This window comes from Seriola dumerili, unplaced genomic scaffold (genome assembly GCF_002260705.1).
Source record: "Seriola dumerili isolate Sdu_G_001 unplaced genomic scaffold, Sdu_1.0 BDQW01000068.1, whole genome shotgun sequence".
In the NCBI taxonomy this organism is placed as follows: Eukaryota; Metazoa; Chordata; class Actinopteri; order Carangiformes; family Carangidae; genus Seriola; species Seriola dumerili.
The window spans coordinates 5,554,568-5,571,197 of NW_019174323.1; the positions used below are offsets into that span (position 1 = coordinate 5,554,568).

Below are 16,630 nucleotides of genomic sequence, written 5' to 3' on the forward strand. Positions count from 1 at the left end.
CAAGATGTGGGAAATCAAGGCTTTTATGAGAACATCATTTTATGTATGCATCTTCCCACAGAGCAAGATATGAAAAAGAAAACCGCCGTTAAGTGCTCACAGCGCAAACAGCTGATGTGAAAGTTGATGTTACTGTGATTTGTGGGGCGGAGGCTGGGTAATCAGCATTTGCGGGAACATTTTTACACTGTTCAGTGTGCTGGAGCCGAGCCGCTAACTGTTATCTGGTCTGCAAACTGACACTAACGGTGCTTTTCCCCAGTGGTGGTGGATCGACAATCTAAGGTGCGTGACAAGGCTTGTTTGTAAGTTAGATAAGGAAGAGACTTGAGAAGAAATGTTGTTGTTTTTCAAAGTCTGTGGCTCTTGTGTTGTGTTGCAGGCTGCTGTCTGACAGTCATTGGTGTGACCATCTGTCTCTGATGGAACTGTGAGGTTACTGCTTCAGCGGAAATGATTGAAAATGACAGGATTTGAATGGCTGTGTGGAAACAAGTTCTAACAGAGAACTAACAGCATTCTGTTCACTCAACCCACAAATTGGCACCATTAACCAACAGACAGCTTGTTGGTGCTGACCTTTAAGTGGACGGAGCATCAGGAATAGAGGAAGTAATCACAGCTCATTAGTGGTTACTCCATTCACTTGTATTTTGTATTTAACTCTCGTCTGTCAGAGTAGAAACTGCTCCATAAAAGAGGAATGGTTTGCAGGCACTTATGAGACATGAATCAATCGTACAAATACATATGTATAACTGTGACTAGGCCATACCATGTGTTTTCTGTCCTCAACAGTCAATGCACATTATTTCAAATGGAATAGTGGCAATAAAACAGGTACACAGGTGTGCCAAATAAACCTGGATTGAAACACTTACTCAATTGTGTTTTCATTATGTAGCAATGACCATTTCTATGCATTGTTCCATTTTAAAAAGATGTAAGCTAAAAACACACTGACCACTGTGACATAGAAAATAAAGAAAACTCTGTTGACTCTTTTAGCCACTCTGGTCCAGTAGCCGGGCTTGAACTCGTCCTTCCTGCCGTTGAGGAGCAGAGTCAGTGTTTTCTCCATCTCCTTCAGCTCGTCTGAAACCTTCTCCAAGGCGTGGGACTCCTCCACCAGCTTGTTGCTGTTCTGATACAAGAGAGGTTTATTAGACTTGTTAATACAATTGTGGCTTGTAACAGCTGTTACATTTGAAATGTATTTTGATGTATTTTGTGTGTGTCCTTTGTGATGAGGATGAAGTGCAATCCAGTTCTAACCTCTTTGGCCACGGACAGCAGTTCAGACGAAGGTCCACCATCACCATCATAGATACACGCACACTGAGTCCGTTTGTGCAGCTCTGAAAGGACAGTTTTTTCCTTTTATTAACCAGATTCAAAGTAATACAATTAACAAGTATGTATTATTAGAAAAATAACTACAATACACCATAACAGTTAAAGAAGTTTAAGAATAGCTTTTAGGTTGCCAATCCATTACTAAGTTTATCTAAAGCAAAAATATATACGATGCTAATGGAAAATTAAAACCACTATTATGAAAATTCCCTGTGACAGCGGTCGTGTCGTGGATGTTGATTTCATACAGCAGGGGGCGCAGCTTTACTGTGTACGAGCGGTGGTCTCACTGAGAGTTCAGAGGGAATAATAATCCTATGCTGTGTAAGAATCACTCAGCTCAGTACAGTGACATGTTGGTTCAATGTTGTGTGATATACTTCAATCTGTATTTTGTGTGATTAATGTGCAGATTGTTTTATATTTGCCTAATATCTTTTAAAATGGACATATTGTAAAAGCGAAAATCTGACTTCATACTCCACACAGGGCAGCGTGGCGACTGTTTCTCTGTTTGTTTTTTTCCATTAGTTGCCACTGCTGTATTTTGTATCATGTTTTTCTTTTGTCATATTATCAACTGTCTTTTCTGCTCATGAAATTAAAAAAAGGAAATAATTGTCTATGACTTATGTCTAAAGTTATTGGCAGGACGTTTTGTAATTTTAGGTATTTAAATTCTTCCCAGTTTACATCATTATTAAACAGCTTTTCAATGAGGTTAAGTCAGGTCAGGTTGTTGACCACAGTCCATATTATCTACCTCTTTTCCTTATAGAAACAGGCTTGTTTTGTCAGTTGGTTTAGTCAGCTCTGCAACAGTTAGCGCCAGTTATTAGGTATATTTTGTAACAACTAATCTCTACCTAAGGACACTTTGTGCACCTGGATCCTGGTCTCACCTCCGTGACATTTGAGGAAGTTGGCATTGCCCTGTTTGTTACAGTCCTCACTCGGGCTTTGGTCTTTATCTGTCTCACTCTCTCGGGATGCAGAGTCTTTCTCTAACAGATACATGATGAAAATCGTCTCCACAAGGCTGAGCATCATCAGGGCAAACATCCCAATGCAGTAGACAGCTGAAGGCAGAAGTCAGATTTATTAATGTGGACCAATAACTAAACATTGAGTCAGTATATGTGCTTTTACTACTCAAAACTCTGAGCTTCTTTACCTATAAGTGGAATCCTGTTTGACGAGGAAGGCAGGATTTCATTCAGAATAAGTTGTAACACAGTGACAGCAAGCAGCACGGTGACCTTGAAGCTCAGCTTCTCACCCCCGTTGTCTGAGATCAGGAAGGAGGCCAAGTCCAGACACAAGAAGAACAGGACGGGTACTATGAAGTTGACGATGTAGAGTGTTGACCTCCTCCTCATGCTGATCTGTTAAATGACGTTTAAGGTTCAGGTGGCTGATATACCTACTCCTGCACACCAGAAACACAACTGAAAAAACTTTGCAGCAACAACAAGGTAATCTGCTCATCACGGCGGGAGCGATTGAGTCTTTAAAGTGATACTTTGGGTTATTTGACCCGGGGTTGTGTCAGGTACTTGTATATGATCAGTGTATTACCTGCAGTAGGTTCAGATCAGCGCCCTCACACTTTGGAAAAGCGGACACAAGTACCGGCACAGAAGCTGCTGTCGACAGGGTCAGCAGAAAAAAAACATCTTTTAGCTACTTGAAAACACTTTGTTGTGATTATTTTCACTGCTTCATCTTCAAGATGAAATTATAAAAATATTCAAAATAGGTAGGCAGCGAGTTTTCTGCTGACCCTGTCCACAGCAGTAATTTGCCCATTTTCCATTTTCCAAACTGGAAGCGTAACGATCCGAAGCTACTGCAGGTAGTACGCTGACTATGTTTAAGTACTGCACACAACCCAACGTCAAATAACACGAAGCATGCCCAAGTCAAATGTTTACTCAAGTAAAAAAAAAAAAAAGTGCAGTCAAAAGCACTCAAGAAAAACTGAGGATTTGATTGTTATATTTCAGATGAGAGTAAAATAAGGAACAAAATAAGAAAAAAATGAAGGAAGAACAGAAGGACGAAAACAGGAAAGAAATGGGTAGAGCGTGATGGACACGGGGGGGGGGCGAGGGAAAAACGGTAGAGAAGGAAGGACAGAGGGATAGAGAGAAGGAAAGGGAAAAAGGAAGAACAAAGAACAGACAGGATAGAAAAAAGCAAGATAGAAAAGAATATATGCGGATATTAGGAATATTTTTAAGTTTATCTCATGTTCAATCTGAGAAATACAGCTGTCAGATAAATATAATGTAGTAATAAGTACAATATATCTATGACATTTGGTAAATTAAAGTTGCAAAATGGAAATACTCAAGTGCAACTAGGCCTACCTCAATCTGAGCTCAAACAGCGTGATTGATGGTAGTTTCTATCAGAGTACATCTGTATCTATTCATACCCACAGTGTAAACGATGATGTCTTGGCCGAGTAAATCGCTGGCGTTGTTGGAAGTGACTGTCATGTTGATGAACAGCCATTCGTACTGGGTCCGCATCACTTCCCGAGACCACTCTGTGGCCTCTGAAGAGTTGTCACTTGGCTGCAGCCGAATGTCTTTGGCTGAGGGGGGAGATGAAATAGCTGTTAGATTTAGGCGACAAGGAATGGACGTCAGATGGCCTGGGGGGCACGATGTGTAAAATATCAATTTTGTTGTTTTTAAACATGCACAAAAAGATTGTTTTCTGTCAAAAGTAATGTCAGTGATGACCTGTAATATTAGCTGCCTGGAGCCATGGCAGTCGCATAAACTGTTACACTATATGCACTTTCTATTGTGAGGTCAAATCTATGAGAGGGACAGACTCACTGTTCACACTTCTCTGTGTTCTGGGTTTGTGTTTTGTAGACCAAATATAGTGATGTGACAATAAACTCTTCTAAACACAACTTGTCATGCTCTCACCAGTGTGTATGACAGACTTGAAGGAGAGGCTGCAGCGCTGTATGTCGAAGGGGAAATTATAAATGTGCATCCTGCAGGTGCTGACCAGCACCTGGTCATTCTGGACTTCAACATCACCTTTATCGTTGATAGTGAGATAAGGACTTGGAGGTGCTTTGTCCCGCTCTGTCCTGTATGAAAACACATGGAGACACAGCATTTCCACTCATGCTATGTATAAACAAATGCACATAAAAAAGATGAATGGAAACGTACTTAATGACAATTTAATCATGCATCCAGGAATGTGTTAAAAATGATGTTACACTTTCAAATGGGGAGCACTTGTTATAAATGTCAAGTAGTGTTTTAGCATCCAAATGCTTCAGCTATTGTGTCATACTCTAATCAAAAACACAATGTCCTGTCCAACATTACTGTAATGAGTGTCTGTGAAAATATCATAGTAATGTTCATGTCATTAATTTATCTTTTACTTTTCTTTTACATAAGAGTCATTATGAGTAGTATACAGATACATTTACACTTACATTTCTTCAATAGTAAGATCTGGCTTCCACAGGAACTCGGATGGAAGAGAAACATTATCAATTCCACAAAATTGATTTGGATCCCAGGAAATGTATTCATTGTGCCACCTCTACAGGGGAAAACAGGCAAGAAACACAAACAAAAACAGAACAGTGAAAGGAACAGTGAGAAAGAGGGACACAAATTAAAAGGGCTTTGATAAGAAAAAAAATTTAAAATGTGGCAGAACTCACCATGACTGTCCAAACGTAAGGGATGAATTTTTGATCTTTCTCAACCTGTAAAGAAATAACTATGTGTGAAAAGCACAACCAACACAGCACGCTGTTTGAAAAGATCAATCACACAGCAAAATCAGCGGTAGCATTTCCAACACATATGGTCATAAGCATCATGCTGGGAACACTGGCTGCTGTCGCTGAGCTGCCGTGGAGAAGCGCACACGTGTGTTCACACCTGCTGCATGTGTGCTGCGTCGCCGCTACTGCACCTGTATCTCTCTACATAGAGTTTGACGGATTTCTCTTCATTATAGATTAATATCCGATTTATTTTTGACATAAAACATCACTAAAATACCACTCTGTCCACATGCAGCTGCTAACATGGTGATATTTTTTCATGTCTGTGTCATATTCAGATTCAGCCTAGACATAGACAACTATGGTGGAAGATGTCAGTTATGTGTAATGTTGCTGGTATGGTATTGCTAGAAACTCAAAATATTATTATTATTATTATTATTATTATTATTATTATTATTATTATTATTATTATTATTATACAATAATAATAATAATAATAAAAAAAATTGGTAGGTACAATAGCCTACACTAACTGTCTCTTTTGACACAAAGGATACTGTACAATACTGTATGAGCTCCTGCTCAATGGAAATAGTAAAGACCATTTCAAAAAAGGTTTAACCACTCACCACGTCAAGAATGGCATAGAGCAGAACTTCCAGGTAAACCCGTGTGGGGCGTTTGTAGTTTCTCACAGGCCGGGTCATGACGTACTGCTCATTGTTTTTGGTAAGGTGCAGGTAATTTAAAACATCCTGATAGCTGCAGTTATCCTCAGAATACACCCCATCTGACGCAAAAACACGAAGACCCATTCACAACGAGACAAATTACTCTTAAAATGAAAGAAATCAAATGCTCATTCCCATGCTCTTAACTTTTTGTTCAAATATCGACTTCAAAGCCCTGGTGTTTGTCCTGGGAATATCTTCAATTACACCATGTATTGTGAAACATATTTGGGTGAAATTTACAATCTCCAAGATCAGCAGATAAAAAAATAAAATTCTCCAGGTCTTCAGTGAAGGACATGAAGCATCTACATGCTATAAAATGCTTTTGGAATATGGGGAATATGTTACAGGGATTTGGGTGTATCATTTGATGAACATGGAAGGGATGAGATTTGCAGCGACTTTACACCACTTCTACTGGACCCCAAGTAGATTGTACTGTGTAGACCTAGAAGATTTAAGAGACGGAAATGTAGTGGGGAGGAGAGTACACTAGTACATGTGGTATGGCTACTGTAAGGAGACTGTAAGGTGTAATCTGCTTTTCTACAATCACTGAAGAAGTGGACCCAGACTGCTATTATGATTGGGTGGCAAATCATTCTCAGGAACTCAGTTGGGTGGGTGACCGACTTAGGAAAAAGTAACTCCACAGAAGAAGACAGAAGAGAAAAACATCCCTAGTGGGACATGTACATTTCTTCCATAGAATCGTCAGTGTAAAGACGAGGTGGAAGCACAGTGTTTTCTTTATTACTATGTGAGAACTTGTCTTGTGATTTAATTACTTCTTTATTGCATTTTATTTATCATCATTATTTCTAAACTATCTATTTATGTACTTTTAATTTATTTTTATTCAGAATTGCATTGTGTCCTTGGCCACAGCTTTACACACAAGCCACTATATGTGCAGGTCGAGCCCTCTTTCTGTTTCTGTCCGTTTCTGTGCTGAGTGCTGATGGGAGTAGGGAGTCAGTTTGAAATACAATGCACCATATGTCATCTGTTGGATGACTGATGTTTATATCATAAAATAAAAATTGACAAACATTCATCTCTGTGGTATCCACAGTCACTGTGATATCACTGTAAAGGCCATTATGAGATGGGTGTGAGGATTTTTAAAGATTTATGGTTCAAACATTTAAGTCCATCGAGGCTCTCTGTCTGAGATCCATCTGATATACAATGTCCAAACGCATATCCGCTTAATTTTGTTAGCAAAGTTCACTCAGACTACAATTGTGTCAGTCTTTTGTCCATCTTCTATTACTGCTATGAAAGCTGTGTTTTTGAAAATGTAATTTAAATGTGTTTTTTTTGGTATGAGTCACACAGATTATTTCCTTCACTGTAAACACAGAGTAGACGCATGCAAATGACAAACACATAGGAGAACAACACACTTACAAAAGGCAATGCAGTGAATTAAGAAGACACAGCAATTTTGTGAGCAGCTGAGCACTGCCCAAGCTTACCTGTGAGGAAGAGCAGGAAGAGGAAACCAGAAAGCATCCTGACTGCAACATCTGTGCGAGACATCTGAACAGTAAATATGTATCCCTGTCCTCTCAGTATTGTCTGTAAATGTCATCAAGTCTGTTATAAAACCGCTGCCTCATTCTGGAAGAGGGCCAGACAAATTGAATGACCAAACGTTTATGTTTTGGGGTTTTTTTGTTTTTTTTTTTCAAATCTCATTACTCTAATAGCCATCCGGAGACAGTAGTCACTCCCACAGCAGTAATCACAGCATCTCTCAGTGGTCTTTCAGGGGAAGAACAAGAGGCGGTAATGCTCTTGGTGGAGACAAAAATGGGCTGTAATGACTGTTTAATGGTAAAAGTAAGTTCAGGAATTGCAGCTAATAAACATTTTGGACAGAAATCCCACACATCCAGGCGAAAAAGCACAATCAGGAACAGTGTCAGTAACACTTAGGACTCTCCTGTCAGTATGCTGTGAGTGAAATTACAGTGATGATATAGTGTGACAAATTAAGCGTGCATGAGCTGTGCACAATCCCCTCCTTACAAAGATGAATGCATATTTGAGAGTTCAGTGGCGCAAAAAACCATACGCACTGTTCAGATGTAGTGACATGGTCAGATGAGTCACCCTTCACCATATTCTGGACAAGTGGGCGAACACCAAGAACAGTACACACCTGAGTGATTGTTCCCCACAGTGAGGGGATCTGGTGGGTCGGGTCACTGAATGATGTGATGAGTATGAGAATTATGACCTTTCTGACCTTTGCAGTCACTCGATCTCAACCAAACTGAACACCATATGGGAGATTTAAGACTGACTACCACAGTTGTCAATGTTTACAGCCTGGTACAAATTACGGTTTTGGTTTCTATAACTAATTTACCCCGTCGTGGAAACTGTGCGGGGGGGTGGATTTTTATTGGATTACCCGGAAGTCAGGTGAAGCCAGGAACTGGGCTCTGTCCGTCTGGACGTCAGATGTCTGACCTACTGTGCATGTTCTTTAATTTCATCTAAATTTTCCTTTCAATTTAGATTAAATTACAAACATTAATCTCTGTGGGTTGGAATCCACTGCTTCTGGATTTATTATCAAACCATGAAAAGCACCAGCTCACAAATACCTGCAGTAATATACAGTGACTGTGGTCACAGAGAGGCCATTATAAGATGGGCGTTGACAGGGCTGCGGGATTTTATCTCGTCAGGCCAGTAATGAGTTTTAAACGTCAGTATTTTTGCAGACATTTAAGTTTAAATGGGGCTTTCCATTTGAAATCCATTTCCTATGGTACCCAAATGTTTTTTTGTCAAATCATGGCCAGGAGCACAGGGACATACTGGGATAATAACTCAGGACAGGAATCTAACATCGGCCCAGGCCAATCTCCATACATTCACAGCAGAACACGTACGTACACTGTGACAGGTCAGTTCACTTGGTGTCAAGACTCAGGCAACTGCACTTCCATTATTAAGGCAACAGGATGTCTGTGCACTTTCTGTGCATTTGTGAAGTGTTTGCTTTGTACCTGACATTTCTCCAGAGCTGTGACTGGACGTCTGTCAATCAATGTAAACGCATCACCTGCTTTCCTACATGTTGTATCTGATGCCATTTATCAGTCTTTTAAACATCAGATTACTTCAGGGAGGGTGACTGAGATATTAGGAGTGGGTTCCTGTTTCCTGTTTGTTTTAAACAATAAAGCTGTTCCTTGCTTGTGAGTGTCATTTCCTCCTTGTTTTTTTTTTCTCCTAATAGTGCATTCCCTCTAAGCTCCATCATTTCTCTTTTTTTTTCAAACTGTCTCTAACCCGCGCTGTCCATTTTTTCTGTCAGCTTTTGTATAGTTAGGCCCCGAATGCAGACCAAACACAAAAAACTGGGCTGGAAGTTAGGTATTTTATTAAACAAGAAAAAAAAACAAAAGTACAAAAAAACACAGGGAGACACCAAGGACGCTCAATGAAAGTAAAAACAGAAAATATAACCAGTAGGAAACAGAACAGGAGCATGAGGCACAAGGGAACTACAAAAAGGCAACCAGCAGTACGACAGAGAAAAGCAGACAAACTGACACGGACAAGAGGAAGCACAGAGGCTAAACACACAAGGGAAGCAAAGGTGATTGAACACAGTTGAAAAATATTAAGGCACGGCCGCCAATCAGAGTGGAGGGAAACAGGACAAAGACAAAGACAAAGTAAAATTAACATGAGACGCACAAGGGAAGTGATAACAAAATAAACAACTGTCTTAACATAAATAGTCGAAGTCGGAAAGTGATCAAACATAAAGTGTCCATCACAGCAGACCATGACATTTGCTCCACACTGCTCAGCCACATGTTCTCCATATTCTTTTTTTCAAAGATATTCTACTGAATTTTTCAAAGGTCAGTTTTCATGCTGCGAGAATCACAAACAAAACTCTGTTTGTCTTCATTGTATTGGCAACAGAGCAACACATCTTTTGCACAAACTATCTTTGTGGCTAAATGCGGGCAAGGTTTATTTGTCTTTTTTCTGGTTATGTAAACTGACTATTAATATTATTGGGTTTTTGTTTGTTTATTTGTTTGTTTTTCTTTGCAATTCTTTTTGGATCTGAATCTTCATCCCTTGGAGACGCAGCCTCTCCTCGTCTCTCTCCTGTGTGCTCGGAGAAATCTGTGTGCTGCAGCCAGTGTGTCTCTTCCTCCCTGAGTGTCCAAGAATATATGACACTTCTGTAAATATCTGAGGCCGGTAGATACTGTTTATGTAAGGTGCATATTCAAATAAGTAATTTACATATTTGTGTATTTGTGTTGCTGTTTATTTGTACATTACAAAAAGTCTATTACATGTTTTCATGTTTACACTTAATTGCACCTACTCAAAAAAATACACAACCTGACATAAATATTAAAAAATCTTCAACATTTTCATGCAAGAATGGAGATATGTATGATAGGATGTATGATACATTGTCCATATTACATGGCAAAGACATGTAGTAGAATTTTACAATACAAGACTAGTCACAAGTTATAGAGTGCATTACATGCAATCAACAGCCCTTCAGGAGCTGTAATATACAGAAGAACTAAACATGGATGGACCACATCAAACACATTACCTCACCAGCTTTGCTAGAACCAAGATGTGGGAAATCAAGGCTTTTATGAGAACATCATTTTATGTATGCATCTTCCCACAGAGCAAGATATGAAAAAGAAAACCGCCGTTAAGTGCTCACAGCGCAAACAGCTGATGTCCATTGTGAGCAAGTTACTGTCCGTGATTTGCTGTTCAATTGTTATCTGGTTTGCAAACTCACATCTTTTCCCCATGTGGAAGTCTGTATGGCGGCTCATTCGACAATCTAATGTGCAGCTCATTAGCTGTTACTCCACCCACTTCTATTCAACCCTCTGTCGGAGTATAAACTGATCCCTAAAAGAGAAACGGTTTGCAGAAACTTACGTACAAGTCCGTCTTTTGAATCAACTGTGGACATTTATTGTCCTGTCCCTCAGCTAAGCCAACAAGTTAACTAGGTAAGAGTTTTCTGACTGACACATACACTTTGTTACCGTACTTGAGTGATTTTATAGTGCAGTTTAAGTTTGTAATAGTTTTATAGGGATTGCGGGTAGTCAGCGTACTAATACACAAAAGCTGAGTAGGTAGTGAAGTACGTGTCAGAGGAGAGAGCGCAAGGCTGTGCTAGCTGTTTCCTGCAAACACGTGCAAACCAGGTACATATTAACTTGAAAACACGACAGGAGAAATAAAGGTAATTAAATTATTATCATAAATGATTATCTCTGAGTCTAGTTAGTCATTTATGTATTATGAATTTCTTCTATGCATTGCTCCATTTTAAAAAGAGGTAAACTAAAAACCCACTGACCACTGTGACATAGAAAATAAAGAAAACTCTGTTGACTCTTTTAGCCACTCTGGTCCAGTAGCCGGGCTTGAACTCGTCCTTCCTGCCGTTGAGGAGCAGAGTCAGTGTTTTCTCCATCTCCTTCAGCTCGTCTGAAACCTTCTCCAAGGCGTGGGACTCCTCCACCAGCTTGTTGCTGTTCTGATACAAGAGAGGTTTATTAGACTTGTTAATACAATTGTGGCTTGTAACAGCTGTTACATTTGAAATGTATTTTGATGTATTTTGTGTGTGTCCTTTGTGATGAGGATGAAGTGCAATCCAGTTCTAACCTCTTTGGCCACGGACAGCAGTTCAGACGAAGGTCCACCATCACCATCATAGATACACGCACACTGAGTCCGTTTGTGCAGCTCTGAAAGGACAGTTTTTTCCTTTTATTAACCAGATTCAAAGTAATACAATTAACAAGTATGTATTATTAGAAAAATAACTACAATACACCATAACAGTTAAAGTTTAAGAATAGCTTTTAGGTTGCCAATCCATTACTAAGTTTATCTAAAGCAAAAATATATACGATGCTAATGGAAAATTAAAACCACTATTATGAAAATTCCCTGTGACAGCGGTCGTGTCGTGGATGTTGATTTCATACAGCAGGGGGCGCAGCTTTACTGTGTACGAGCGGTTTACATCATTATTAAACAGCTTTTCAATGAGGTTAAGTCAGGTCAGGTTGTTGACCACAGTCCATATTATCTACCTCTTTTCCTTATAGAAACAGGCTGGTTTTGTCAGTTGGTTTAGTCAGCTCTGCAACAGTTAGCGCCAGTTATTAGGTATATTTTGTAACAACTAATCTCTACCTAAGGACACTTTGTGCACCTGGATCCTGGTCTCACCTCCGTGACATTTGAGGAAGTTGGCATTGCCCTGTTTGTTACAGTCCTCACACGGGCTTTGGTCTTTATCTGTCTCACTCTCTCGGGATGCAGAGTCTTTCTCTAACAGATACATGATGAAAATCGTCTCCAGGAGGCTGAGCATCATCAGACCAAATATACCAATGCAGTAGACAGCTGAAGGCAGAAGGCAGCTTCACTGATGTGGACCAATAACTAAACATTGAGTCAGTATATGTGCTTTTACTACTCATATGAAATACAGTCCAATAAAGGCAAAACTCTGAGCTTCTTTACCTATAAGTGGAATCCTGTTTGACGAGGAAGGCAGGATTTCATTCAGAATAAGTTGCATCACAGTGACAGCCAGCAGCACGGTGACCTTGAAGCTCAGCTTCTCACCCCCGTTGTCTGAGATCAGGAAGGAGGCCAAGTCCAGACACAAGAAGAACAGGACGGGTACTATGAAGTTGACGATGTAGAGTGTTGACCTCCTCCTCATGCTGATCTGTTAAATGACGTTTAAGGTTCAGGTGGCTGATATATCCAAAATGTTACCAGACTTTTCTCCCTCAAAACGGAAATACTCAAGTGCAACTACCGCAATCTGTACAGAAATAAGTAGTTTCTATCAGAGTACATCTGTATCTATTCATACCCACAGTGTAAACGATGATGTCTTGGTCGAGTAAATCGCTGGCGTTGTTGGAAGTGACTGTCATGTTGATGAACAGCCATTCGTACTGGGTCAGCATCATCTCCCGAGTCCACTCTGTGGCCTCTGAAGAGTTGTCGATTGGCTGCAGCCGAATGTCCTTGGCTGAGGGGGGAGATGAATTTTGTAGACCAAATATAGTGATGTGACAATAAACTCTTCTAAACACAACTTGTCATGCTCTCACCAGTGTGTATGACAGACTTGAAGGAGAGGCTGCAGCGCTGTATGTCGAAGGGGAAATTATAAATGTGCATCCTGCAGGTGCTGTCCAGCACCTGGTCATTCTGGACTTCAACGTAACCTTTGTTGTTGATAGTGAGATAAGGACTCAGAGGTGCTTTGTCCCGCTCTATCCTGTATGAAAACACATGGAGACAAGCGAACACACAATGCATGATGGCAAAAGCTTAAAAACTAGAGATTCACTGATATCGATATAATACTAGTGCTCTGTTTTTCCAAAATTTACAATCTGTATGCTCATGGCATGGAAATTATTGTATGTATGTGTATTGTGTATTTTATTAAAGGTAACTTGATGGTGTGCATACAAACAACTGGATGGAAATTCACTTTTTGACAATTCAATCATAAAGAAATGTGTTAAATGCTGTTGCACCTTGAAATGGGGAGCACTTTAAATGTCAAGTGGTGTTTTAGCATCCAAACACTTAACCAAACCTACACTTACTTACTTACATTTCTTCAATTGTGATATCTGGCTTCCACAGTATCTCAGTGGGAAGAGAAACATTATCAATTCCACAAAATTGATTTGGATCCCAGGAAATATATTCATTGTGCCACCACTACAGGGGAAAATGTGACAAAAATCAGGAAAAAAAGGGACAGTGAGAAAGAGGGACAAAAATTAAAAGTGCTCTGAGGAAACTAACTTTATAACTCACCATGTCTGTCCAAATGTAAGGAATGAATTTTTGGTCTTTCTCAATCTGCAAACAAAGAAATATGTGTGAAAATCTTTTGAGACAGAAAACATGACAGCACAACAAACCCAGCATAACACAATTATCTATCACACAGCAAAACTGTGATATAAGAAAACAGCAGCATTTCCAACTCTGTGTACATAAACATCAGAGGTTCATATGCACTTGTTCTGAACAGACATGAACCACATGAGGCAGTGTATATTATTTCAAACCTACAAGAGAGCACTTACAGAGCACAGACCTCATTACAGAAAGATTTAATGTTGTGCATTACAACACACAGTAATAGACAGAGACTACTAAAATTTAGATTTTTGAACACCTCAAGAAAAAAAAAAAAGCACATAAATCACCACATAAAACTTGTGGTTTTGGCTTGGCTAAAATCCAGACAACCAACTACACAATATCAAAAGCTAGCTGATGAGATAGCTACAGAAAACCATAGCTTAAACTAGATTTAAAACTTTCTTTCTCTGTCTATGTTTAACAAAATATGTTTTTGATAAACCAATGTTAGTTATTAAGTTTGTTATAATCACAAATAATCCAAATTATAAGAATAAGGCTCGCTAAAATAGTCCAGATAGCTAGCCAAACTTAGTAACAGTAACTGCTATCTTAGCCTCTGACTGTAGTTGAATTCACATGATAAATGTATTCAACTGTTGATAATTTTGAACATATTGAGAAATGTTTAATCCTATAAATTATAAACTCTAAATAATCATAATAAAGTTTGTTTTCAGAAAAAAACCTTGCTAACAATCAGGTGGCAATAAGCTAATTAGCTTAGTTAGCAAGCTAACAGCTCATCTCCTGTAGCTAACGCCTTCTCTGTGCTAATCAATTTGTGAATATGCTAATCAGGCTGCGTGGACCCCACAATGGGATTGGTCGGAGCAGAGGGGCGGAGTCTCCAGGTCGGTGGCCGGCTTTCCCTATTGGTGCCCAATGATCATGCCTGTCCACACCACCAACGCACAGAATAAAGTAGTCTCTGATTCCTAATGGGCGATTATTTAGACATTTAGACATTAATGTTACATCCACTAACCTATATATATCAGAAAGCCTACACTTACGGTTTCTTTTGATACATAGGACCAATACTATAATACTGTAATAAACTCATCTCAATGTAAATAGTAATTATCATTTGTAAAAAACTTTAACCACTCACCACGTCAAGAATGGCATAGAGCAGAACTTCTAGGTTAACCCGAGTAGGGTGTTTGTAGTTTCTTACAGGCCGGGTCATGAAGTACTGATCATTGTTTTTGGTCAAGTTCAGGTAGTTTAAAACATCCTGATAGCTGCAGTTATCTTCAGAATACACCCCGTCTGAAGCAAAGACACGAAGACCCATTCACTATGAGACAAATTACTCTTAAAAGGAAAGAAATCACAAACATGATCATTCCCATGCTCTTAACTTTTTGTTCAAATATCGACGTCAAAGCCCTGGTGTTTGTCCTGGGAATATCTTCAATCACACCATGGTGTTTGTCTGGACATCAGAGTGATTTTGTAATTACTTCATGTTTTCACATGTGACTATACTAAATACTGAACCAATTTACAGCAAAACTGGTGAAGGGATGGGGCATGGTCCAGGGAAGAACCGGGTAAATTTTAATGAGGATCTCATTAAAAAGGCAGATCATTGATTTTTTTTTTTAATCACTTAATATTATGAGAGATATGGCATTTTTCAAAATTTTCATCAATTTCTAATGAAATAACACATGGATCTTGATGTGAAAAATCAGTCATATTTATGGTGTTAATATCTATGAGTCTGTACAATTACAAATGTTTTCAATCAATGTCTTTTTATTACCAGAGGTAATGACAAAAACATTAAACTCTGTCGGTGGGAATCCACTGCTACTGAATTTATGATTGAACCTTGCAAAACATGAGCGTACAAATATCTGCCGTAATATCCAGTGGCCATTATAAGATGGGCGTGAGTCCAACTGGGGCTCTCTATCTGAGATCCATTAGCTATGAAATGTCCAAATGCATCTGCTCTCAATTTAGTTCACAGAGCTCCTTCAGAGTGCTATTATGTGTTATTAAGTCCAATGTCCCTCTACTATTATTTCTATGGTAAAGTGCATCTTTTTAAAGTGTCATTAAAATATGATTTTGGTATGAGTCAAATTCAACCCTGAGAGCATCACACAGGTTATTTTTGTCATTATAAACACGAAGTGGACACATGCAAATGACAAACACATAGGAGGGCAACTCAGCATATCTGCCTGCTCTTTTAAAAAAGTCAGTGTAGTTTGGTTTAAATCAAGCAATGTTCAAGAAATAAGTTCTGCCTTCTCAGGATTCACCTGCATGTACCAAGCTGAACACAATCCAAGCTTACCTGTGCGGAAGAGCAGGAAGAGGAAACCAGCAAGCATCATGACTGCAACAGTTGTGCAAGACATCTGTACAGTAAATGTCTATCCCTCTCCTTTTCGTAATGTCTGGAAACGTCAAGTCTGTTGCAATAATAATACAGCTGCCTCATGCTGGAAGAGGGCCGGACAAACTGAATGACCAAAGCTTTCTGTTCTGTTTTTTTCTAATACCATTCCTCTAATAGCCATCCGGAGACAGCATTCATCACAACATCTCTCAGGGGACTTTTACGGAAGAGCAAGAGGCTGTAAAACTCATGGTAAAGATAAAAACAGCCTGTAATGAATGTTTAATCGTAAACGTTCAGTAACTGCAGCTAAATAAACATTTTACATCGAAATCCCCAGGAACAGGATCAGTAACAGCCCAGACTCTCCAC

General features: G+C 39.3%; 1 protein-coding gene and 1 pseudogene across 1 annotated transcript; both read right to left on the minus strand.

The window, feature by feature from the left end:
- Positions 1 to 549: 549 nt before the first annotated feature.
- Positions 550 to 7,419, minus strand: LOC111219595 (5-hydroxytryptamine receptor 3A-like). Its single transcript, XM_022742312.1, is given in 12 exon segments — positions 550 to 579; positions 965 to 1,139; positions 1,262 to 1,358; positions 2,259 to 2,435; positions 2,531 to 2,785; positions 3,225 to 3,236; positions 3,779 to 3,958; positions 4,305 to 4,474; positions 4,835 to 4,944; positions 5,069 to 5,113; positions 5,770 to 5,930; positions 7,356 to 7,419. Coding segments are annotated over 12 exon segments (1,476 nt in total).
- Positions 7,420 to 11,060: 3,641 nt separating this feature from the next.
- On the minus strand, positions 11,061 to 16,277 carry LOC111219596 (annotated as a pseudogene).
- Between the last annotated feature and the right edge of the window lie 353 nt (positions 16,278 to 16,630).